The following is a 25,890-nucleotide window of genomic DNA, read 5'->3' on the forward strand; positions in this document are numbered from 1 at the left end:
CCACGTCAGCTGCAGGCTCGTTTGTGGCTGACCAGTCCGATGCGGGACAGGCAGACACGATTGCAGCGGTTGCAAGGGAAAATTGGTTGGTTGGGGTTGGGTGTTGGGTTTTTCCTCCTTTGCCTTTTGTCAGTGAGGTGGGCTCTGCGGTCTTCTTCAAAGGAGGCTGCTGCCCGCCAAACTGTGAGGCGCCAAGATGCACGGTTTGAGGCGTTATCAGCCCACTGGCGGTGGTCAATGTGGCAGGCACCAAGAGATTTCTTTAGGCAGTCCTTGTACCTTTTCTTTGGTGCACCTCTGTCACGGTGGCCAGTGGAGAGCTCGCCATATAATACGATCTTGGGAAGGCGATGGTCCTCCATTCTGGAGACGTGACCCATCCAGCGCAGCTGGATCTTCAGCAGCGTGGATTCGATGCTGTCGACCTCTGCCATCTCGAGTACCTCGACGTTAGGGGTGTGAGCGCTCCAATGGATGTTGAGGATGGAGCGGAGACAACGCTGGTGGAAGCGTTCTAGGAGCCGTAGGTGGTGCCGGTAGAGGACCCATGATTCGGAGCCGAACAGGAGTGTGGGTATGACAACGGCTCTGTATACGCTTATCTTTTAAAGCCACATTAAAAGCAATGTTCACACTTGGTCACAGATGTCATTAAACAGGAAAGGGCACAAAGAAATAGATTCACACGGATGTTTCCAGGACTGGAGTGGAGAGTTCTAAGGCCAAGCTGGGATTTTTTTTTTCCCTGGAGCATAGGAAGCTGAGGGCTGACCAAATGAAAGTACACAAAAATCATATGTGGCACAGATAAAGGTGAAAAGTAACAGTATCCCCAGAGGAAACTCGAGGGTGAAGGTGAAGGGGGAAAATTTAAAGGTGTAAGGTAAAAACATCATGAGATGGGACTGGAGAAGGAGTCACCCAGTACTAAGGAGTAACAGGATGGTGTGACCTTGTACGCTCAAGATAAGCTTGGCACTAACAAGTTGATGAGCAGCAGACAAACAGTGAAGGGTAGCAACAGCTTATTCATTGGACAGTGTAATGGTATGATAATTTACCAAGTGCGTGTCCTGGGGTATAAAAAAACACCACTTGCTGATATCGTTAGAATGCGCCTTCTCCAACTAACACTGTTAGTTGTAAGTGTTACAATACGGTAATAAAGAACCTTGATTTCGACTCAGTCTGGTGTCTGACTCACTCATTCTTGAACAAAGCAGACCTAACAAAGGGAACTTCATACAGAGGGTGATGTGTGTGGACGTGGAAGAGGTGGGTACAATTATTACATTTAAAAGACATTTGGACAGGAAAATAAATACAAAAAAGCTACAGTTGTTCTCAACCTTTTTCTTTCCACTCACATCCCAAGTAATCCATCCCTATGCCATCGGAGATCTGATTACTAAGGGATTGCTTAAGGTGGGGTGTGGGTGGGAAGGGAAGGTTGAGAATCACTGCTCTAGACCCAATTGTTACTGAAAAATTTTGCTTGAGAAAAATTGTCATTGACCCATTTCCTTTGGAGTTCTGAAACCTTGCACATAATGAGTCAATTAAGGATGATTAAAACTGGTTTTCAAACTCTTTCTTTCCACCCATGTACCACCTTAAACAATCCCTTACTAATCACAGAGCATAGGGAACAATTAAAGTGGTATGTGAGTGGAAAGAAAAAGGTTGAGAACCACTGAGCTGAAGGATATGGGCTAAGCACAGGAAAGTGGGATTTGCTCAGATGGGCATATTGACCACCATGGACAAGTTGGGCAATTGGACCAGTTTCCATGCTGTGCAACTTTTATGAGTCATGACCGTTGTAACAGGATGGGCCCAGCTCAGACTGGGCGTTTAACAGGATGGGCCCAGCTCAGACTGGGCGTTTAACAGGATGGGCCCAGCTCAGACTGGGCGTTTAACAGGATGGGCCCAGCTCAGACTGGGCGTTTAACAGGATGGGCCCAGCTCAGACTGGGCGTTTAACAGGATGGGCCCAGCTCAGACTGGGCGTTTAACAGGATGGGCCCAGCTCAGACTGGGCGTTTAACAGGATGGGCCCAGCTCAGACTGGGCGTTTAACAGGATGGGCCCAGCTCAGACTGGGCGTTTAACAGGATGGGCCCAGCTCAGACTGGGCGTTTAACAGGATGGGCCCAGCTCAGACTGGGCGTTTAACAGGATGGGCCCAGCTCAGACTGGGCGTTTAACAGGATGGGCCCAGCTCAGACTGGGCGTTTAACAGGATGGGCCCAGCTCAGACTGGGCGTTTAACAGGATGGGCCCAGCTCAGACTGGGCGTTTAACAGGATGGGCCCAGCTCAGACTGGGCGTTTAACAGGATGGTACTATTATTGGCAGAGTGTGTAACAGGATAATGTTACCAATGACTGAGTGCGTAATAGGACAGTGTTGTGAGTGTGTAACAGGCCGGTGTTACCATTGACTGAGTGTTTCATGAGATGGTATTGTGAGTGTGGGCAGTGTGTAAAAAGTCAATGTTATCACTGACTGTGTAACAAGTTAATGTTACCACTGACTCTTTTTTTCTTTCTTTGGCTTGGCTTCGCGGACTAAGCATGTAATAAATCAATGTTATTACTGACTATGTTACAGGATAGTGTTACCAATGACTGAGTGCCTAATAGGAGAGTGTTGTGAGTGTGTAACAGGCCGGTGTTACCATTGACTGAGTGTTTCATGAGATGGTGTTGTGAGTGTTTAACAAGTCAATGTTTTCACTGACTGTGTAACAAGTTAATGTTACCACTGACTAAGCATGTAACAAATCAATGTTATCACTGACTATGTTACAGTGTTACCACTGACTGAGCATGTACTGGGACAGTGTTGTGAGCGGGTAACAGGTCAGTGTTACCATTGACTGAGCATGTACTGGGACGGTGTTGTGAGCGGGTAACAGGTCAGTGTTACCACTGACTGAGCATGTACTGGGACGGTGTTGTGAGCGGGTAACAGGTCAGTGTTACCATTGACTGAGCATGTACTGGGACGGTGTTGTGAGCAGGTAACAGGTCAGTGTTACCACTGACTGAGCATGTACTGGGACAGTGTTGTGAGCGGGTAACAGGTCAGTGTTACCATTGACTGAGCATATACTGGGACGGTGTTGTGAGCGGGTAACAGGTCAGTGTTACCACTGACTGAGCATGTACTGGGACGGTGTTGTGAGCGGGTAACAGGTCAGTGTTACCACTGACTGAGCATGTACTGGGATGGTATTGTGAGCATGTAACAAATCAATGTTATCACTGACTGAGCATGTACTGGGATGGTGTTGTGAGCGTGTAACAGGTCAGTGTTACCACTGACTGAGCATGTACTGGGACGGTGTTGTGAGCAGGTAACAGGTCAGTGTTAACACTGACTGAGCATGTACTGGGACGGTGTTGTGAGCGGGTAACAGGTCAGTGTTACCACTGACTGAGCATGTACTGGGACGGTGTTGTGAGCGGGTAACAGGTCAGTGTTACCACTGACTGAGCATTTACTGGGACGGTGTTGTGAGCGGGTAACAGGTCAGTGTTACCACTGACTGAGCATTTACTGGGACGGTGTTGTGAGCGGGTAACAGGTCAGTGTTACCACTGACTGAGCATGTACTGGGACGGTGTTGTGAGCGGGTAACAGGTCAGTGTTACCACTGACTGAGCATGTACTGGGACGGTGTTGTGAGCGGGTAACAGGTCAGTGTTACCACTGACTGAGCATGTACTGGGATGGTGTTGTGAGCATGTAACAAATCAATGTTATCACTGACTGAGCATGTACTGGGACGGTGTTGTGAGCGGGTAACAGGTCAGTGTTACCACTGACTGAGCATGTACTGGGACGGTGTTGTGAGCGGGTAACAGGTCAGTGTTACCACTGACTGAGCATTTACTGGGACGGTGTTGTGAGCGGGTAACAGGTCAGTGTTACCACTGACTGAGCATTTACTGGGACGGTGTTGTGAGCGGGTAACAGGTCAGTGTTACCACTGACTGAGCATGTACTGGGACGGTGTTGTGAGCGGGTAACAGGTCAGTGTTACCACTGACTGAGCATGTACTGGGACGGTGTTGTGAGCGGGTAACAGGTCAGTGTTACCACTGACTGAGCATGTACTGGGACAGTGTTGTGAGCGGGTAACAGGTCAGTGTTACCACTGACTGAGCATGTACTGGGACGGTGTTGTGAGCGGGTAACAGGTCAGTGTTACCACTGACTGAGCATGTACTGGGATGGTGTTGTGAGCATGTAACAAATCAATGTTATCACTGACTGAGCATGTAAAGGGATGGTGTTGTGAGCGTGTAACAGGTCAGTGTTACCACTGACTGAGCATGTACTGGGACGGTGTTGTGAGCAGGTAACAGGTCAGTGTTACCACTGACTGAGCATGTACTGGGATGGTATTGTGAGCATGTAACAAATCAATGTTATCACTGACAGAGCATGTACTGGGATGGTGTTGTGAGCGTGTAACAGGTCAGTGTTACCACTGACTGAGCATGTACTGGGACGGTGTTGTGAGCAGGTAACAGGTCAGTGTTACCACTGACTGAGCATGTACTGGGACGGTGTTGTGAGCGGGTAACAGGTCAGTGTTACCACTGACTGAGCATGTACTGGGACGGTGTTGTGAGCGGGTAACAGGTCAGTGTTACCACTGACTGAGCATGTACTGGGATGGTGTTGTGAGCATGTAACAAATCAATGTTATCACTGACTGAGCATGTACTGAGATGGTGTTGTGAGCGTGTAACAGGTCAGTGTTACCACTGACTGAGCATGTACTGGGACGGTGTTGTGAGCGGGTAACAGGTCAATGTTACCACTGACTGAGCATGTACTGGGACGGTGTTGTGAGCGGGTAACAGGTCAGTGTTACCACTGACTGAGCATGTACTGGGACGGAGTTGTGAGCGGGTAACAGGTCAGTGTTACCACTGACTGAGCATGTACTGGGACGGTGTTGTGAGCGGGTAACAGGTCAGTGTTACCACTGACTGAGCATGTACTGGGACGGTGTTGTGAGCGGGTAACAGGTCAGTGTTACCACTGACTGAGCATGTACTGGGACGGTGTTGTGAGCGGGTAACAGGTCAGTGTTACCACTGACTGAGCATGTACTGGGACGGTGTTATGAGCGGGTAACAGGTCAGTGTTACCACTGACTGAGCATGTACTGGGATGGTGTTGTGAGCATGTAACAAATCAATGTTATCACTGACTGAGCATGTACAGGGATGGTGTTGTGAGCGTGTAACAGGTCAGTGTTACCACTGACTGAGCATGTACTGGGACGGTGTTGTGAGCAGGTAACAGGTCAGTGTTACCACTGACTGAGCATTTACTGGGACGGTGTTGTGAGCGGGTAACAGGTCAGTGTTACCACTGACTGAGCATGTACTGGGACGGTGTTGTGAGCGGGTAACAGGTCAGTGTTACCACTGACTGAGCATGTACTGGGACGGTGTTGTGAGCGGGTAACAGGTCAGTGTTACCACTGACTGAGCATGTACTGGGACGGTGTTGTGAGCGGGTAACAGGTCAGTGTTACCACTGACTGAGCATGTACTGGGACGGTGTTGTGAGCGGGTAACAGGTCAGTGTTACCACTGACTGAGCATGTACTGGGACGGTGTTGTGAGCGGGTAACAGGTCAGTGTTACCACTGACTGAGCATGTACTGGGATGGTGTTGTGAGCATGTAACAAATCAATGTTATCACTGACTGAGCATGTAAAGGGATGGTGTTGTGAGCGTGTAACAGGTCAGTGTTACCACTGACTGAGCATGTACTGGGACGGTGTTGTGAGCAGGTAACAGGTCAGTGTTACCACTGACTGAGCATGTACTGGGATGGTATTGTGAGCATGTAACAAATCAATGTTATCACTGACTGAGCATGTACTGGGATGGTGTTGTGAGCGTGTAACAGGTCAGTGTTACCACTGACTGAGCATGTACTGGGACGGTGTTGTGAGCAGGTAACAGGTCAGTGTTACCACTGACTGAGCATGTACTGGGACGGTGTTGTGAGCGGGTAACAGGTCAGTGTTACCACTGATTGAGCATGTACTGGGACGGTGTTGTGAGCGGGTAACAGGTCAGTGTTACCACTGACTGAGCATGTACTGGGACGGTGTTGTGAGCGGGTAACAGGTCAGTGTTACCACTGACTGAGCATGTACTGGGACGGTGTTATGAGTGGGTAACAGGTCAGTGTTACCACTGACTGAGCATGTACTGGGATGGTGTTGTGAGCATGTAACAAATCAATGTTATCACTGACTGAGCATGTACAGGGATGGTGTTGTGAGCGTGTAACAGGTCAGTGTTACCACTGACTGAGCATGTACTGGGACGGTGTTGTGAGCAGGTAACAGGTCAGTGTTACCACTGACTGAGCATTTACTGGGACGGTGTTGTGAGCGTGTAACAGGTCAGTGTTACCACTGACTGAGCATGTACTGGGACGGTGTTGTGAGCGGGTAACAGGTCAGTGTTACCACTGACTGAGCATGTACTGGGACGGTGTTGTGAGCGGGTAACAGGTCAGTGTTACCACTGACTGAGCATGTACTGGGACGGTGTTGTGAGCGGGTAACAGGTCAGTGTTACCACTGACTGAGCATGTACTGGGACGGTGTTGTGAGCGGGTAACAGGTCAGTGTTACCACTGACTGAGCATGTACTGGGACGGTGTTGTGAGCGGGTAACAGGTCAGTGTTACCACTGACTGAGCATGTACTGGGATGGTGTTGTGAGCATGTAACAAATCAATGTTATCACTGACTGAGCATGTAAAGGGATGGTGTTGTGAGCGTGTAACAGGTCAGTGTTACCACTGACTGAGCATGTACTGGGACGGTGTTGTGAGCAGGTAACAGGTCAGTGTTACCACTGACTGAGCATGTACTGGGATGGTATTGTGAGCATGTAACAAATCAATGTTATCACTGACTGAGCATGTACTGGGATGGTGTTGTGAGCGTGTAACAGGTCAGTGTTACCACTGACTGAGCATGTACTGGGACGGTGTTGTGAGCAGGTAACAGGTCAGTGTTACCACTGACTGAGCATGTACTGGGACGGTGTTGTGAGCGGGTAACAGGTCAGTGTTACCACTGACTGAGCATGTACTGGGACGGTGTTGTGAGCGGGTAACAGGTCAGTGTTACCATTGACTGAGCATGTACTGGGACGGTGTTGTGAGCAGGTAACAGGTCAGTGTTACCACTGACTGAGCATGTACTGGGACAGTGTTGTGAGCGGGTAACAGGTCAGTGTTAACATTGACTGAGCATATACTGGGACGGTGTTGTGAGCGGGTAACAGGTCAGTGTTACCACTGACTGAGCATGTACTGGGACGGTGTTGTGAGCGGGTAACAGGTCAGTGTTACCACTGACTGAGCATGTACTGGGACGGTGTTGTGAGCGGGTAACAGGTCAGTGTTACCACTGACTGAGCATGTACTGGGACGGTGTTGTGAGCGGGTAACAGGTCAGTGTTACCACTGACTGAGCATGTACTGGGACGGTGTTGTGAGCGGGTAACAGGTCAGTGTTACCACTGACTGAGCATGTACTGGGACGGTGTTGTGAGCGGGTAACAGGTCAGTGTTACCACTGACTGAGCATGTACTGGGACGGTGTTGTGAGCGGGTAACAGATCAGTGTTACCACTGACTGAGCATGTACTGGGACGGTGTTGTGAGCGGGTAACAGGTCAGTGTTACCACTGACTGAGCATGTACTGGGATGGTGTTGTGAGCATGTAACAAATCAATGTTATCACTGACTGAGCATGTACTGGGATGGTGTTGTGAGCGTGTAACAGGTCAGTGTTACAACTGACTGAGCATGTACTGGGACGGTGTTGTGAGCAGGTAACAGGTCAGTGTTACCACTGACTGAGCATGTACTGGGACGGTGTTGTGAGCGGGTAACAGGTCAGTGTTACCACTGACTGAGCATGTACTGGGACGGTGTTGTGAGCGGGTAACAGGTCAGTGTTACCACTGACTGAGCATGTACTGGGACGGTGTTGTGAGCGGGTAACAGGTCAGTGTTACCACTGACTGAGCATGTACTGGGACGGTGTTATGAGTGGGTAACAGGTCAGTGTTACCACTGACTGAGCATGTACTGGGATGGTGTTGTGAGCATGTAACAAATCAATGTTATCACTGACTGAGCATGTACAGGGATGGTGTTGTGAGCGTGTAACAGGTCAGTGTTACCACTGACTGAGCATGTACTGGGACGGTGTTGTGAGCAGGTAACAGGTCAGTGTTACCACTGACTGAGCATTTACTGGGACGGTGTTGTGAGCGTGTAACAGGTCAGTGTTACCACTGACTGAGCATGTACTGGGACGGTGTTGTGAGCGGGTAACAGGTCAGTGTTACCACTGACTGAGCATGTACTGGGACGGTGTTGTGAGCGGGTAACAGGTCAGTGTTACCACTGACTGAGCATGTACTGGGACGGTGTTGTGAGCGGGTAACAGGTCAGTGTTACCACTGACTGAGCATGTACTGGGACGGTGTTGTGAGCGGGTAACAGGTCAGTGTTACCACTGACTGAGCATGTACTGGGACGGTGTTGTGAGCGGGTAACAGGTCAGTGTTACCACTGACTGAGCATGTACTGGGATGGTGTTGTGAGCATGTAACAAATCAATGTTATCACTGACTGAGCATGTAAAGGGATGGTGTTGTGAGCGTGTAACAGGTCAGTGTTACCACTGACTGAGCATGTACTGGGACGGTGTTGTGAGCAGGTAACAGGTCAGTGTTACCACTGACTGAGCATGTACTGGGATGGTATTGTGAGCATGTAACAAATCAATGTTATCACTGACTGAGCATGTACTGGGATGGTGTTGTGAGCGTGTAACAGGTCAGTGTTACCACTGACTGAGCATGTACTGGGACGGTGTTGTGAGCAGGTAACAGGTCAGTGTTACCACTGACTGAGCATGTACTGGGACGGTGTTGTGAGCGGGTAACAGGTCAGTGTTACCACTGACTGAGCATGTACTGGGACGGTGTTGTGAGCGGGTAACAGGTCAGTGTTACCATTGACTGAGCATGTACTGGGACGGTGTTGTGAGCAGGTAACAGGTCAGTGTTACCACTGACTGAGCATGTACTGGGACAGTGTTGTGAGCGGGTAACAGGTCAGTGTTAACATTGACTGAGCATATACTGGGACGGTGTTGTGAGCGGGTAACAGGTCAGTGTTACCACTGACTGAGCATGTACTGGGACGGTGTTGTGAGCGGGTAACAGGTCAGTGTTACCACTGACTGAGCATGTACTGGGACGGTGTTGTGAGCGGGTAACAGGTCAGTGTTACCACTGACTGAGCATGTACTGGGACGGTGTTGTGAGCGGGTAACAGGTCAGTGTTACCACTGACTGAGCATGTACTGGGACGGTGTTGTGAGCGGGTAACAGGTCAGTGTTACCACTGACTGAGCATGTACTGGGACGGTGTTGTGAGCGGGTAACAGGTCAGTGTTACCACTGACTGAGCATGTACTGGGACGGTGTTGTGAGCGGGTAACAGATCAGTGTTACCACTGACTGAGCATGTACTGGGACGGTGTTGTGAGCGGGTAACAGGTCAGTGTTACCACTGACTGAGCATGTACTGGGATGGTGTTGTGAGCATGTAACAAATCAATGTTATCACTGACTGAGCATGTACAGGGATGGTGTTGTGAGCGTGTAACAGGTCAGTGTTACCACTGACTGAGCATGTACTGGGACGGTGTTGTGAGCAGGTAACAGGTCAGTGTTACCACTGACTGAGCATTTACTGGGACGGTGTTGTGAGCGGGTAACAGGTCAGTGTTACCACTGACTGAGCATGTACTGGGACGGTGTTGTGAGCGGGTAACAGGTCAGTGTTACCACTGACTGAGCATGTACTGGGACGGTGTTGTGAGCGGGTAACAGGTCAGTGTTACCACTGACTGAGCATGTACTGGGACGGTGTTGTGAGCGGGTAACAGGTCAGTGTTACCACTGACTGAGCATGTACTGGGACGGTGTTGTGAGCGGGTAACAGGTCAGTGTTACCACTGACTGAGCATGTACTGAGATGGTGTTGTGAGCATGTAACAAATCAATGTTATCACTGACTAAGCATGTACTGGGACGGTGTTGTGAGCGGGTAACAGGTCAGTGTTACCACTGACTGAGCATGTACTGGGACGGTGTTGTGAGCGGGTAACAGGTCAGTGTTACCACTGACTGAGCATGTACTGGGACGGTGTTGTGAGCGGGTAACAGGTCAGTGTTACCACTGACTGAGCATGTACTGGGACGGTGTTGTGAGCGGGTAACAGGTCAGTGTTACCACTGACTGAGCATGTACTGGGACGGTGTTGTGAGCGGGTAACAGGTCAGTGTTACCACTGACTGAGCATGTACTGGGACGGTGTTGTGAGCGGGTAACAGGTCAGTGTCACCACTGACTGAGCATGTACTGGGATGGTGTTGTGAGCATGTAACAAATCAATGTTATCACTGACTGAGCATGTAAAGGGATGGTGTTGTGAGCGTGTAACAGGTCAGTGTTACCACTGACTGAGCATGTACTGGGACGGTGTTGTGAGCAGGTAACAGGTCAGTGTTACCACTGACTGAGCATGTACTGGGATGGTATTGTGAGCATGTAACAAATCAATGTTATCACTGACTGAGCATGTACTGGGATGGTGTTGTGAGCGTGTAACAGGTCATGTGTTACCATTGACTGAGCATGTACTGGGACGGTGTTGTGAGCGGGTAACAGGTCAGTGTTACCATTGACTGAGCATGTACTGGGACGGTGTTGTGAGCGGGTAACAGGTCAGTGTTACCATTGACTGAGCATGTACTGGGACGGTGTTGTGAGCGGGTAACAGGTCAGTGTTACCACTGACTGAGCATGTACTGGGACGGTGTTGTGAGCGGGTAACAGGTCAGTGTTACCACTGACTGAGCATGTACTGGGACGGTGTTGTGAGCGGGTAACAGGTCAGTGTGACCACTGACTGAGCATGTACTGGGATGGTGTTGTGAGCATGTAACAAATCAATGTTATCACTGACTGAGCATGTACTGAGATGGTGTTGTGAGCGTGTAACAGGTCAGTGTTACCACTGACTGAGCATGTACTGGGACGGTGTTGTGAGCGGGTAACAGGTCAATGTTACCACTGACTGAGCATGTACTGGGACGGTGTTGTGAGCGGGTAACAGGTCAGTGTTACCACTGACTGAGCATGTACTGGGACGGAGTTGTGAGCGGGTAACAGGTCAGTGTTACCACTGACTGAGCATGTACTGGGACGGTGTTGTGAGCGGGTAACAGGTCAGTGTTACCACTGACTGAGCATGTACTGGGACGGTGTTGTGAGCGGGTAACAGGTCAGTGTTACCACTGACTGAGCATGTACTGGGACGGTGTTGTGAGCGGGTAACAGGTCAGTGTTACCACTGACTGAGCATGTACTGGGACGGTGTTATGAGCGGGTAACAGGTCAGTGTTACCACTGACTGAGCATGTACTGGGATGGTGTTGTGAGCATGTAACAAATCAATGTTATCACTGACTGAGCATGTACAGGGATGGTGTTGTGAGCGTGTAACAGGTCAGTGTTACCACTGACTGAGCATGTACTGGGACGGTGTTGTGAGCAGGTAACAGGTCAGTGTTACCACTGACTGAGCATTTACTGGGACGGTGTTGTGAGCGGGTAACAGGTCAGTGTTACCACTGACTGAGCATGTACTGGGACGGTGTTGTGAGCGGGTAACAGGTCAGTGTTACCACTGACTGAGCATGTACTGGGACGGTGTTGTGAGCGGGTAACAGGTCAGTGTTACCACTGACTGAGCATGTACTGGGACGGTGTTGTGAGCGGGTAACAGGTCAGTGTTACCACTGACTGAGCATGTACTGGGACGGTGTTGTGAGCGGGTAACAGGTCAGTGTTACCACTGACTGAGCATGTACTGGGACGGTGTTGTGAGCGGGTAACAGGTCAGTGTTACCACTGACTGAGCATGTACTGGGATGGTGTTGTGAGCATGTAACAAATCAATGTTATCACTGACTGAGCATGTAAAGGGATGGTGTTGTGAGCGTGTAACAGGTCAGTGTTACCACTGACTGAGCATGTACTGGGACGGTGTTGTGAGCAGGTAACAGGTCAGTGTTACCACTGACTGAGCATGTACTGGGATGGTATTGTGAGCATGTAACAAATCAATGTTATCACTGACTGAGCATGTACTGGGATGGTGTTGTGAGCGTGTAACAGGTCAGTGTTACCACTGACTGAGCATGTACTGGGACGGTGTTGTGAGCAGGTAACAGGTCAGTGTTACCACTGACTGAGCATGTACTGGGACGGTGTTGTGAGCGGGTAACAGGTCAGTGTTACCACTGACTGAGCATGTACTGGGACGGTGTTGTGAGCGGGTAACAGGTCAGTGTTACCATTGACTGAGCATGTACTGGGACGGTGTTGTGAGCAGGTAACAGGTCAGTGTTACCACTGACTGAGCATGTACTGGGACAGTGTTGTGAGCGGGTAACAGGTCAGTGTTAACATTGACTGAGCATATACTGGGACGGTGTTGTGAGCGGGTAACAGGTCAGTGTTACCACTGACTGAGCATGTACTGGGACGGTGTTGTGAGCGGGTAACAGGTCAGTGTTACCACTGACTGAGCATGTACTGGGACGGTGTTGTGAGCGGGTAACAGGTCAGTGTTACCACTGACTGAGCATGTACTGGGACGGTGTTGTGAGCGGGTAACAGGTCAGTGTTACCACTGACTGAGCATGTACTGGGACGGTGTTGTGAGCGGGTAACAGGTCAGTGTTACCACTGACTGAGCATGTACTGGGACGGTGTTGTGAGCGGGTAACAGGTCAGTGTTACCACTGACTGAGCATGTACTGGGACGGTGTTGTGAGCGGGTAACAGATCAGTGTTACCACTGACTGAGCATGTACTGGGACGGTGTTGTGAGCGGGTAACAGGTCAGTGTTACCACTGACTGAGCATGTACTGGGATGGTGTTGTGAGCATGTAACAAATCAATGTTATCACTGACTGAGCATGTACAGGGATGGTGTTGTGAGCGTGTAACAGGTCAGTGTTACCACTGACTGAGCATGTACTGGGACGGTGTTGTGAGCAGGTAACAGGTCAGTGTTACCACTGACTGAGCATTTACTGGGACGGTGTTGTGAGCGGGTAACAGGTCAGTGTTACCACTGACTGAGCATGTACTGGGACGGTGTTGTGAGCGGGTAACAGGTCAGTGTTACCACTGACTGAGCATGTACTGGGACGGTGTTGTGAGCGGGTAACAGGTCAGTGTTACCACTGACTGAGCATGTACTGGGACGGTGTTGTGAGCGGGTAACAGGTCAGTGTTACCACTGACTGAGCATGTACTGGGACGGTGTTGTGAGCGGGTAACAGGTCAGTGTTACCACTGACTGAGCATGTACTGAGATGGTGTTGTGAGCATGTAACAAATCAATGTTATCACTGACTAAGCATGTACTGGGACGGTGTTGTGAGCGGGTAACAGGTCAGTGTTACCACTGACTGAGCATGTACTGGGACGGTGTTGTGAGCGGGTAACAGGTCAGTGTTACCACTGACTGAGCATGTACTGGGACGGTGTTGTGAGCGGGTAACAGGTCAGTGTTACCACTGACTGAGCATGTACTGGGACGGTGTTGTGAGCGGGTAACAGGTCAGTGTTACCACTGACTGAGCATGTACTGGGACGGTGTTGTGAGCGGGTAACAGGTCAGTGTTACCACTGACTGAGCATGTACTGGGACGGTGTTGTGAGCGGGTAACAGGTCAGTGTTACCACTGACTGAGCATGTACTGGGATGGTGTTGTGAGCATGTAACAAATCAATGTTATCACTGACTGAGCATGTAAAGGGATGGTGTTGTGAGCGTGTAACAGGTCAGTGTTACCACTGACTGAGCATGTACTGGGACGGTGTTGTGAGCAGGTAACAGGTCAGTGTTACCACTGACTGAGCATGTACTGGGACGGTGTTGTGAGCGGGTAACAGGTCAGTGTTACCACTGACTGAGCATGTACTGGGACGGTGTTGTGAGCGGGTAACAGGTCAGTGTTACCACTGACTGAGCATGTACTGGGACGGTGTTGTGAGCGGGTAACAGGTCAGTGTTACCACTGACTGAGCATGTACTGGGACGGTGTTGTGAGCGGGTAACAGGTCAGTGTTACCACTGACTGAGCATGTACTGGGATGGTGTTGTGAGCATGTAACAAATCAATGTTATCACTGACTGAGCATGTAAAGGGATGGTGTTGTGAGCGTGTAACAGGTCAGTGTTACCACTGACTGAGCATGTACTGGGACGGTGTTGTGAGCAGGTAACAGGTCAGTGTTACCACTGACTGAGCATGTACTGGGATGGTATTGTGAGCATGTAACAAATCAATGTTATCACTGACTGAGCATGTACTGGGATGGTGTTGTGAGCGTGTAACAGGTCAGTGTTACCACTGACTGAGCATGTACTGGGACGGTGTTGTGAGCAGGTAACAGGTCAGTGTTACCACTGACTGAGCATGTACTGGGACGGTGTTGTGAGCGGGTAACAGGTCAGTGTTACCACTGACTGAGCATGTACTGGGACGGTGTTGTGAGCGGGTAACAGGTCAGTGTTACCACTGACTGAGCATGTACTGGGACGGTGTTGTGAGCGGGTAACAGGTCAGTGTTACCACTGACTGAGCATGTACTGGGACGGTGTTATGAGTGGGTAACAGGTCAGTGTTACCACTGACTGAGCATGTACTGGGATGGTGTTGTGAGCATGTAACAAATCAATGTTATCACTGACTGAGCATGTACAGGGATGGTGTTGTGAGCGTGTAACAGGTCAGTGTTACCACTGACTGAGCATGTACTGGGACGGTGTTGTGAGCAGGTAACAGGTCAGTGTTACCACTGACTGAGCATTTACTGGGACGGTGTTGTGAGCGTGTAACAGGTCAGTGTTACCACTGACTGAGCATGTACTGGGACGGTGTTGTGAGCGGGTAACAGGTCAGTGTTACCACTGACTGAGCATGTACTGGGACGGTGTTGTGAGCGGGTAACAGGTCAGTGTTACCACTGACTGAGCATGTACTGGGATGGTGTTGTGAGCATGTAACAAATCAATGTTATCACTGACTGAGCATGTAAAGGGATGGTGTTGTGAGCGTGTAACAGGTCAGTGTTACCACTGACTGAGCATGTACTGGGACGGTGTTGTGAGCAGGTAACAGGTCAGTGTTACCACTGACTGAGCATGTACTGGGATGGTATTGTGAGCATGTAACAAATCAATGTTATCACTGACTGAGCATGTACTGGGATGGTGTTGTGAGCGTGTAACAGGTCAGTGTTACCACTGACTGAGCATGTACTGGGACGGTGTTGTGAGCAGGTAACAGGTCAGTGTTACCACTGACTGAGCATGTACTGGGACGGTGTTGTGAGCGGGTAACAGGTCAGTGTTACCACTGACTGAGCATGTACTGGGACGGTGTTGTGAGCGGGTAACAGGTCAGTGTTACCATTGACTGAGCATGTACTGGGACGGTGTTGTGAGCAGGTAACAGGTCAGTGTTACCACTGACTGAGCATGTACTGGGACAGTGTTGTGAGCGGGTAACAGGTCAGTGTTAACATTGACTGAGCATATACTGGGACGGTGTTGTGAGCGGGTAACAGGTCAGTGTTACCACTGACTGAGCATGTACTGGGACGGTGTTGTGAGCGGGTAACAGGTCAGTGTTACCACTGACTGAGCATGTACTGGGACGGTGTTGTGAGCGGGTAACAGGTCAGTGTTACCACTGACTGAGCATGTACTGGGACGGTGTTGTGAGCGGGTAACAGGTCAGTGTTACCACTGACTGAGCATGTACTGGGACGGTGTTGTGAGCGGGTAACAGGTCAGTGTTACCACTGACTGAGCATGTACTGGGACGGTGTTGTGAGCGGGTAACAGGTCAGTGTTACCACTGACTGAGCATGTACTGGGACGGTGTTGTGAGCGGGTAACAGATCAGTGTTACCACTGACTGAGCATGTACTGGGACGGTGTTGTGAGCGGGTAACAGGTCAGTGTTACCACTGACTGAGCATGTACTGGGATGGTGTTGTGAGCATGTAACAAATCAATGTTATCACTGACTGAGCATGTACAGGGATGGTGTTGTGAGCGTGTAACAGGTCAGTGTTACCACTGACTGAGCATGTACTGGGACGGTGTTGTGAGCAGGTAACAGGTCAGTGTTACCACTGACTGAGCATTTACTGGGACGGTGTTGTGAGCGGGTAACAGGTCAGTGTTACCACTGACTGAGCATGTACTGGGACGGTGTTGTGAGCGGGTAACAGGTCAGTGTTACCACTGACTGAGCATGTACTGGGACGGTGTTGTGAGCGGGTAACAGGTCAGTGTTACCACTGACTGAGCATGTACTGGGACGGTGTTGTGAGCGGGTAACAGGTCAGTGTTACCACTGACTGAGCATGTACTGGGACGGTGTTGTGAGCGGGTAACAGGTCAGTGTTACCACTGACTGAGCATGTACTGAGATGGTGTTGTGAGCATGTAACAAATCAATGTTATCACTGACTAAGCATGTACTGGGACGGTGTTGTGAGCGGGTAACAGGTCAGTGTTACCACTGACTGAGCATGTACTGGGACGGTGTTGTGAGCGGGTAACAGGTCAGTGTTACCACTGACTGAGCATGTACTGGGACGGTGTTGTGAGCGGGTAACAGGTCAGTGTTACCACTGACTGAGCATGTACTGGGACGGTGTTGTGAGCGGGTAACAGGTCAGTGTTACCACTGACTGAGCATGTACTGGGACGGTGTTGTGAGCGGGTAACAGGTCAGTGTTACCACTGACTGAGCATGTACTGGGACGGTGTTGTGAGCGGGTAACAGGTCAGTGTTACCACTGACTGAGCATGTACTGGGATGGTGTTGTGAGCATGTAACAAATCAATGTTATCACTGACTGAGCATGTAAAGGGATGGTGTTGTGAGCGTGTAACAGGTCAGTGTTACCACTGACTGAGCATGTACTGGGACGGTGTTGTGAGCAGGTAACAGGTCAGTGTTACCACTGACTGAGCATGTACTGGGATGGTATTGTGAGCATGTAACAAATCAATGTTATCACTGACTGAGCATGTACTGGGATGGTGTTGTGAGCGTGTAACAGGTCAGTGTTACCATTGACTGAGCATGTACTGGGACGGTGTTGTGAGCGGGTAACAGGTCAGTGTTACCATTGACTGAGCATGTACTGGGACGGTGTTGTGAGCGGGTAACAGGTCAGTGTTACCATTGACTGAGCATGTACTGGGACGGTGTTGTGAGCGGGTAACAGGTCAGTGTTACCACTGACTGAGCATGTACTGGGACGGTGTTGTGAGCGGGTAACAGGTCAGTGTTACCACTGACTGAGCATGTACTGGGACGGTGTTGTGAGCGGGTAACAGGTCAGTGTTACCATTGACTGAGCATGTACTGGGACGGTGTTGTGAGCGGGTAACAGGTCAGTGTTACCATTGACTGAGCATGTACTGGGACGGTGTTGTGAGCGGGTAACAGGTCAGTGTTACCATTGACAGAGCATGTACTGGGACGGTGTTGTGAGCGGGTAACAGGTCAGTGTTACCACTGACTGAGCATGTACTGGGACGGTGTTGTGAGCGGGTAACAGGTCAGTGTTACCATTGACTGAGCATGTACTGGGACGGTGTTGTGAGCATGTAACAGGTCAATGTTACCACTGACAGAGTGTGTAACAAGTAAGACCAGTGTCGTCGTCGTTCCCCCCCCCCCCCCACCGTGAGTTCTGTGTCGGCTGCACAACGGGACGGAACCCTGTCCCACTCTTCCCACCCCACGACGGGGCTCCCACACTGACCGTTCGCTGCCCCGGGTGGGAGCAGCCGCGATGTTTCGCTGAGGAACCGAGACGGGAGGGGGTTGGGGAAAGTGACACCCGCGTCGTGCCCGCGCCCCGCGAAACAAGGAAACCGGCGTGCCTGCTCGCTGTCGCCTCCGATCACTATCCCCATCGATCGCAGGCCTTCGCCCAGCTCCTTGATGTCCACTTGCCCGTCCTTGTTAGTGTCGAACTGCTGGAAGAGCTCAGCCCATTTCTTCTCCCTCTCGCCCTCTCCTTCCTCCTGTCGCAGCCCCTCCGACCTGCCCATGGTCAGCTCGCCTCTTCACTCCGCTCCGCTGCGGGGCTTCGGTGCGGGGGGAAACAGAAGCGGCGAGACGCGACGGCAGCCACCAGCCGGCTGCGTTCTGGGAGGCATGATCCGGCGCTCTCCCTCCGTTCCTCTCCCCGGGGCTAGCCGGCTTCCACCGAGCTCTGCTGGCGGAAGCTGCAAGTGGCAGAGAGAGACTCAGTCCGCTGCTTCACGTCCCCTCCCACCCCGGCTCAATGGCCGTCAACGCAGGGATGCTGAGCTGTCAGTATTTTTTAAAGAGATACACGGGGGGAGGGGGGGGGGGTTGTCCCGGCGGAAAACCCCCAAAGTCTGCAGGCGCCGTGGTTGAAGTAACTGCAGAAGAGCTGGAGAAACTCAGCTGGTCAAACAATTTCGGGCTTGATAAGGAATGGAAGAAAAAAGTAGTCGGCAGGCGTCCGAACAGGTGGGGAAGATGTGTCAGATTTATTGTCAGAGTGCATACACGACTTCACATACGACCCTGAGATTCTCTTTTTTTTTCCCCTGTGGGCCAGGCACTTGCTAGCATCACAAAGTAAAAAATCATCTTGGCATGTGCATGCAAACACACAAAAAAATGTAGCCAAATTGTTCAATGCCTCGAAAAAGTTGCACAAGCAAATGAGCCCCCCCCCCCCACCCTGAATTGAGTTTGTCCTGGAGGGGTCTGATGGTGGCAGCTGTTCCTGAACCAGGTGGTGCGAGCCTTGGGGCACCCAGACGTCTTTCCTGATGGCAGCTGTGAGGACAGAGCGTGCGCCGGGTGGCGTGGGTCCTCGCTCTCTGGAGGCAGGGTGTCCTGTGGATGTTCTCGACGGTGGGAAGGGTTTTTGCCTGTGATGTCCTGGACAACCTTTTAAAGGCTTTAACCTCAGGGGTATTGGTGTCCCCATCCCAGACTGGTAGTGGGATCATGTTATAGGTGGCGGAAATCACAAAGGATAATGTGTACGATGCGGAGGCCAGTTGGGTGGTAGGTGAGGACAAGGGAAATCCTGGGGGCAGAGGGGGGGGTCAGGGAAGATGAGCAGGAAATGGAGGAGATGCGGGAGAGGGCTGAGTTGATAGTGGTGGAGGGGAAGCCATGTTCTTGGAAGCAGGTGTTTTAGCAGAACTGGACTGGAAGGCCTCCTCTTGGGAACAGAAACAGCAGAGACGGAGGAATTGAGAGAAAGGATCAGAGTCCAGGTGTGAAGAAGTGGAGTGGAGGAAATTGTGGGAGTTGGAGCTCGGGAGAGAATCTAGTCCACACAGGAGAGGATCCAGACGGCACAGTAGTCACGGAGAGAACATGCAAACTCCATGCAGACAGCATTTGAAGTCAAAATCGAACTTGCCACACTGGAGCAGGTGGGAACTAGCATTACATGCTGCTCCACTGAATCCCCCACCCATTTAAGCAAGAAATGCAATGAAGAGAATATTCTTGGTCCTGAAATGTTAACTGCTTCACTTTCCACAGACATTGCCTGACCTGCTGAGAGTCTCCATCACTTTACCCTTTTACTTCACATTTCAAGCATCTGCCATTTTATTTGAAGAAATATCAAGGCCATATGTGAGAAGCACCTTCAAAGACATGGGGCATTAATCCATGCAGGATCTGTGGAAAGAGAAACAGTTAATGTTTCAGTGAGCCCATAAATCCTGAGGCCTGGGGGATCGTGACCCATCCCTGTGCCTTCTTCTGTTCTCCTGGCTCAATACGACAGGACAGAAGGAGGGGGATGGATCATATGGGCTCTCTCGACACAACCTGCCCACAATGGGTAAATGCCCACATTGGCATCCAATCCCAGGAAAGAGGCCATGTATGGATGTGGAATGAGACAAGAAAGTCTGCAGATGATGCGATTGTAGTAAATACATAAAAGTGCTGGAGAAACTTAGCAGATCACGCAGAGTCCATAGGAGGCAAAAATATATAACCGAAATTTCAGGCCTGAGTCCTTGGTCAGGGTCAATGTATGTGTATGTGTGTGCGTGCACATGTGCATGAGTGTGTGGAAATGAGATGCTCTCAAGAGATGGGCTTGAGAAATTGTGTGTGTCTGTGTGCATGCCTCTGTGCGTGCATGCATGTTTGTGTGTGCGTGTGTGTCTGCGTGCATGCCTCTGTGCATGTGTGTGTGTGTGTCTCTGTGTTCACATCTGTGCATAAAGTTGGGTAATATTTAGAAAATGTTACAGGCAGGATGCCTGTGGAAGGCATATTTCAATCGTGGGAGAGGACCTGGAAAAGAAGATCCTGAAAGTGGTGAAGTAGGCAGGAATTCAACCCAAACCAATCAGCAAATTACTTTCTATTGGATTAACGTTCAAAAATTGATTTGTTCTATCCCTTCTGGATGGAAGCCTAAACACTGATTTACTGTATGTCTATGTTGTATAGTCTGGCTACTGCTACAATTAACGTAAAGTCTTCTGCATGATGGTGAAGAAACCATATGGCAGGGCATTGAATATAAAAATTGGGATGTCATGTTTAATGAGGGATTGCAGATTCTGGGGGAGCAGGACATCAGGTACGGGGAGAACACTCCCCATTGAGAAGGAAAAGCCTTCCCTGCAGGGACGGTGACCACAGCAGTGGATCAGCGAGATTTGCTGATGACTTTCATTCAACGAACCCACAAAGGCTGCAGACAACTGAAGGCTGGCTCATGGGGAACAGGATTCAGGAAGGTGTGGAAGGCAAGAAGGGCTCCCAAATGGCCTTGGGCGCTGAAAGCTTCCTGACCATATCGGAGATTTGGATCTGGAGCTCAGGTTGGCAAGGGATCAGGAGTTTTGTGCGGCTGCAGAGGCTGCAGGAGCCCTGGAGGCGAATCCATGGACACTCAAAGGGGGAACTCTCTTTTGCTTCTCTTTCTCTTATTGTTAGGGGCACAGGAAAATGACTCTTTGTTTGCCTTGTGACAGACAAAATTGAAGTATATCATGTACAATAAATCCACTGATATCTGGAATTCAAGCAACCAGCAAAAAAATCGCGGAAGATAAATAGGTAAAAAATAATGAGGATTATAATAGACACACCTTGCTGTTAGTTCACCAATCCATGCAACACACAATCTCAAGCAATTCAGTTATCCGGCAATTCCCATAGGTGCCAGATACCAGGTTTTACTGTATATTACATTTTTTGTATTATTATGTGACAATAAAAGTCATCTTGAATCTTGTGAATTTACAAGCACTGCTTTACTGCACTAGGAGTACAGAGAGTATTTCTAGTTACTGGACTTTTGGAAGGATGTGGTTGTTCTGGAGAGTGTGCAGAGGAGATTCACCAGAATGTTGGCTGATTTGCAGGACGTTAGTTACAGAAGAGATTGGATAGACCTATGCCTGGTGAAGAAGGCTGAGTGATGACCTGATAGAGATATGTAAGATTATATAAGGCATAGATAGCGGAAATGTTCAGAACCTTTTCCCCAAAATAGGAATATCAAAAACATGAGGGCACATTTTAGGGAGAAGATTGGGTTTTAAAGATGATTTGAGGGCTACATTCTTCACACAGAGTGTGGTCGGTATCGTGCACTGTCGATACAACCACTATATTTAAGAACCTTTAGACAGCACATGAAGAGATAAGGCATAAGAATGTGGGGAAATGAGAATGAAGATGGGCAAATGATAGGCATGGATGTGGTGTGCAGAAGACCCTAAGACATAGGAGCAGAAATAGGCCATTCAGTCCATCGAGTCTGCCTCGTCATTTCATCACGCGTTGATCCATTTTCCCACTCAGCCCCACTGTCCGGCCTTCTCCCCATAACCTTTGATGCTCTGGCTAATCAGGAACCTGTCAATCGCTGTCTTAAATACACCCAATGCCCCGGCCTCCACAACCAAGGTGCGTTTTTTGTGCTGGACAACTCCATGAACTATCACCTCGCAGGTTTTCTTTTTAAGGAGCTTCTTATAATTGACTGTCTCAAAATGTCTCCAGGGATTTGAATAAATGGTCAGCAATTCAAACTAACAACATGTATATTATTTAAATCAAAGAAAGCCTAAACTATCAAGGCCACTGTTGGCTCACTTAAGCTCTCTCTCCACAGAGACAGATGCTCTGGCAGGTTCCTCACCAGTGTTTCAAAGACACAGAAACCAGTTCGTGCATGCTGCTGTTCTAAAAATGGTACTAACCTATTTTACAATGAGTACATTTGTTGCAGCAATCTCTTTGAACAAGCAGTCATCACAAGACCCCATCCTAATCACATTCTCTATAGGAGCAGAATAAAGGGTGTCCTGGTTGGCTGCATCAGAGGTAAAGCATCAGATCGGAGATCAGTATGGAGGGTGTTTAAAATTGCTGAGAAGATCACTGGGGTCGCACTTCCCCTGTATCAGTGATATCTACAGGGAGCGGTGCTTAAGGAAGGCTCAGAGAATCATTGAAGCCTGCAATATTGTTGAGGTACAGGACCATAAAAAAAAAACCAAGGGCTGCCAGGCTGGGAAACAGCTTCTTCCTGCAAGCAGTGGGATTGATGAACAATTGTAGAAATCCCTAAAAAAAAATCTATCTATTTATTTATTTTGGAACACTTTGTATATCTGTTTGATGTGTGCGTGTGTGTGTGTCTGTCTGTGTGCATATGCATTATGATCCAGGGAACATACAACACGATAAGAGGGTCTTTCAGCCCACCAGTCTGTGCCACCCAATTGACCAGCCACTGGTACATTTTGAAGGGCGGGAGGAAACTGGAGCGTCTGGTTCTCCCATGGAGATGTGGAGAGAATGAACAAACTCCATATAGATAGTGCTGGATTCCAACGCCAGTCACTGGCACTGTAACAGCATTGTGCTAACTGTGCAGCCCTGTGTACATGCATGTACAATCAGGTGATAATAATAAGCTTGAACTTTTTGGTCGTCTGTGCTAATATCTCTTTTGTCCCTCCTCAGCAAAATTGGGTGGGTGGCCTGGTAAAGAGGTAGTGGAGTAGCACATGGAGTTACGGCCTCACACCTCCAGCGACCTGGGTTCAATCCCGAGCTCCTATGCTCTGCATGTGGAGTGTAAATCTTCTTTGTAGTTTCCTCTAGGATGCTTTTCACTTTCCTCCCACCTCTAGATATATTTATCAAATATATATGTGACATGGTTAGCGTAGCGGTGAGTGCAACGCTGTTACAGCGGCAGCAACTGGGGTTCAAATCCCACGCTGTCTGTAAGGAGTTTGGATGTTGACCTGTATGGGTTTCCTCTGGGTGCTCCAGTCTCCTCCTACCATTCAAAAACGTATGGGGGTTGTATGCCAATTGGGTGGCACGGGCTTATGGGCCAGAAGGGTTGTTACCATGCTGTATTATCTATACATTTATCTATATATACATCTCTCTCTCTCTCTCTCTCTCTCTCTATATATATAAATAAATAAATGGATAGATAGATAGATAGATATATAATATATTCATTTATTTATTTAGGCAACTCAGTTTATATATACATACATTCTGGCTGGATGCATCACTGCCTGGTATGGAGGTGCCAACTCTCAGGATAAGAATAAACTCCAGAGGGTTGTTTACTTGGCGTGCGACATCACAGGCACCAGACTTCATTCCATCGAGGACGTCTACAAGAGGAGGTGTCTTAAGAAAGCAGCCTCTATCCTCAAGGACCCCCCCCCCCCCCCACCACCCAGGCCATGCCCCTCTTCACTCTGCTACCATCAGGAAAAAGGTATTGGAGCCTAAAGACGAGCCCTCAGTGGAACAAGGACAGCTTCTTCCCCGCTGCCATCAGATTCCTGAACGATCAATGAACCAAAGACACAGCCTTATTTTTCGTGCATTATTATTTTAATTTTTAAAAAATTTATAGTAATATTTGTAAATGGTTATAATATTGACGCTGCTGCAAAACACCAACTTTTTTGACTTGTTCGTGACAATAAACCCTGATTCTATATAAAACAACCATATTACAAAGGACTTTTGGTTAGTTGCAGCTCTGGCCAAACTGTTCAGCTTAAACATCAATCAGTGTTTAGGCTTCCATCCAGAAATACATTTTTGAAGTTTAATCCTATAGAAAGTACTTTGCTGATTGGTTTGGGCTGAATTCCAGCCTCCCTACCTCGCGTCTCTTTCTGAGATGGCGAAAGTAAAACACGAGATCAATCTCAACGTTAGGGCTCACAATCCCATTGGTGACAGGGAGGGATGAACCATCCGATAATGCTGCCTGTGTAAATCGCACGGTGACTGAGGAAGGTCCTCCCCGGGCACCTGCTTCCACTTAACCCAGTGTTTGGATTAGCAGGTGATGGGAGGGTCAGCTCAAGATATCATCAGGTGCGGTGGACATGCTGATTGTGACATGCTGACACACCCCTGCCTGTACCAAGACTCAAGATTCCTTTTATTGTCATGTAATAATACCAAAAAAATTATGTGCATGAAATTTGTTAACTTTTGCTTGCCTTAAGGTAAAGAAAAGCCCTTTCTCCACTGGTATCCCAGTTAATTGTCCGTGCAGTGTCCTGGGATAGGAAGCCCTTTGTGCCATTTCCACTGGGCCACCCTTAACTGGGACGCAACTCATCCCCGGGGATTAGAGTGTTCTACCTTCAACTGGAAACTGCTGTCCCTCCTCCACTGGTTTTATCAGCTGATGCCGGGGATAGGAGTAGGGGTAGAGGCAGCTAATTCCCGACGTGAAATGACATATTTTGACACCAGCGTTCGGACGGTGTACCTTTTCTATTGGACCCTGTGCCAGTAAATTCCCTGTTAATTCCTGTGCCAGGAGAAAAGGGGCAAAAGAGAAGCAAAAGAGAGTCCCTTTAGAGATGCAGCCTCTGCATCTGCACAGAGTCTTGCCTTTATCTTTGTGACCCTCAGAGATCTGGACACTGATAATTCTTTTTTTTTAAACAATACAACATGGTAGAAGGCCCTTCCAGCCCATGCAATCTGATTTTCCGTTTCTTTTTATTGAGACATTTCAGCACAGGAACAGGTCCTTTTGGACCACGAGCCCTTGCCGCCCAATTGCACCCATTTACCTACAACCCCGGTATGTCTTTGTTTTGAAGGGTGGGAGGAAACAGAAGCACCCGGAGGGAAACCACGCAGACACGGGGAGAACATACAAGCTCCTAACAGACAGCTCGGGATTCGAACCCTGGTAACTGGTACTGAAACAGCGTTGTGCCAACTGCTACGCTAACCGTGCTACCAATTATCCTCAACCAATCTACTGACCCCGTATTTTTTGGATGGAGAGTTGGAGGAAAGCGAAGCACCCAGAGGAAACCCACGCAGGTCATGGGGAGAACGTTGTGGTGGTACACCACCAGCCTGCTGCACCTGCAGAAGAGCATGGGGGACAAGGCAACACCTGGCTGACTGTCAATCAGCCGTCCTGAATGAACCAAGCCCCACCTGGTCAGATGTCAATCACCCTCTGGGCTATAAGCCAGATCTGGCCCTTCAAAGACAGTCTCAGAGGTTGCAATAGCATTTCTCATAGCCAGCTCTGTGGAAGCTTATGTTGAATAAAGCCTGTAGAACAGAC

At 49.4% G+C, this 25,890-nt stretch overlaps 1 protein-coding gene and 2 long non-coding RNA genes across 3 annotated transcripts in view; 1 reads left to right on the forward strand and 2 right to left on the reverse strand.

Moving 5' to 3' along the window:
- Positions 1 to 18,569, reverse strand: part of LOC138758478 (mitochondrial adenyl nucleotide antiporter SLC25A24-like) — a 58,921-nt gene extending 40,352 nt beyond the window's left edge. Inside the window, exon 1 of the mRNA XM_069927437.1 lies at positions 18,149 to 18,569. Within this exon, the coding sequence (XP_069783538.1) occupies positions 18,149 to 18,319 (171 nt within the window). The 5' untranslated portion in view covers positions 18,320 to 18,569. The remainder of the gene's footprint in view (positions 1 to 18,148) is intronic.
- Positions 18,570 to 19,856: 1,287 nt separating this feature from the next.
- On the reverse strand, positions 19,857 to 24,679 carry LOC138758479 (uncharacterized). Its single transcript, XR_011354293.1, has 2 exons — positions 24,448 to 24,679; positions 19,857 to 19,946 (listed from the first exon to the last, which is right to left on the reverse strand). It is a non-coding gene; the product is annotated as an uncharacterized lncRNA (long non-coding RNA).
- LOC138758480 (uncharacterized) lies at positions 24,513 to 25,890 on the forward strand. Its single transcript, XR_011354295.1, has 2 exons — positions 24,513 to 24,665; positions 25,409 to 25,890. It is a non-coding gene; the product is annotated as an uncharacterized lncRNA (long non-coding RNA).

The sequence above is a fragment of the Narcine bancroftii genome, chromosome 3, assembly GCF_036971445.1.
Source record: "Narcine bancroftii isolate sNarBan1 chromosome 3, sNarBan1.hap1, whole genome shotgun sequence".
NCBI classification, from domain to species: domain Eukaryota; kingdom Metazoa; phylum Chordata; class Chondrichthyes; order Torpediniformes; family Narcinidae; genus Narcine; species Narcine bancroftii.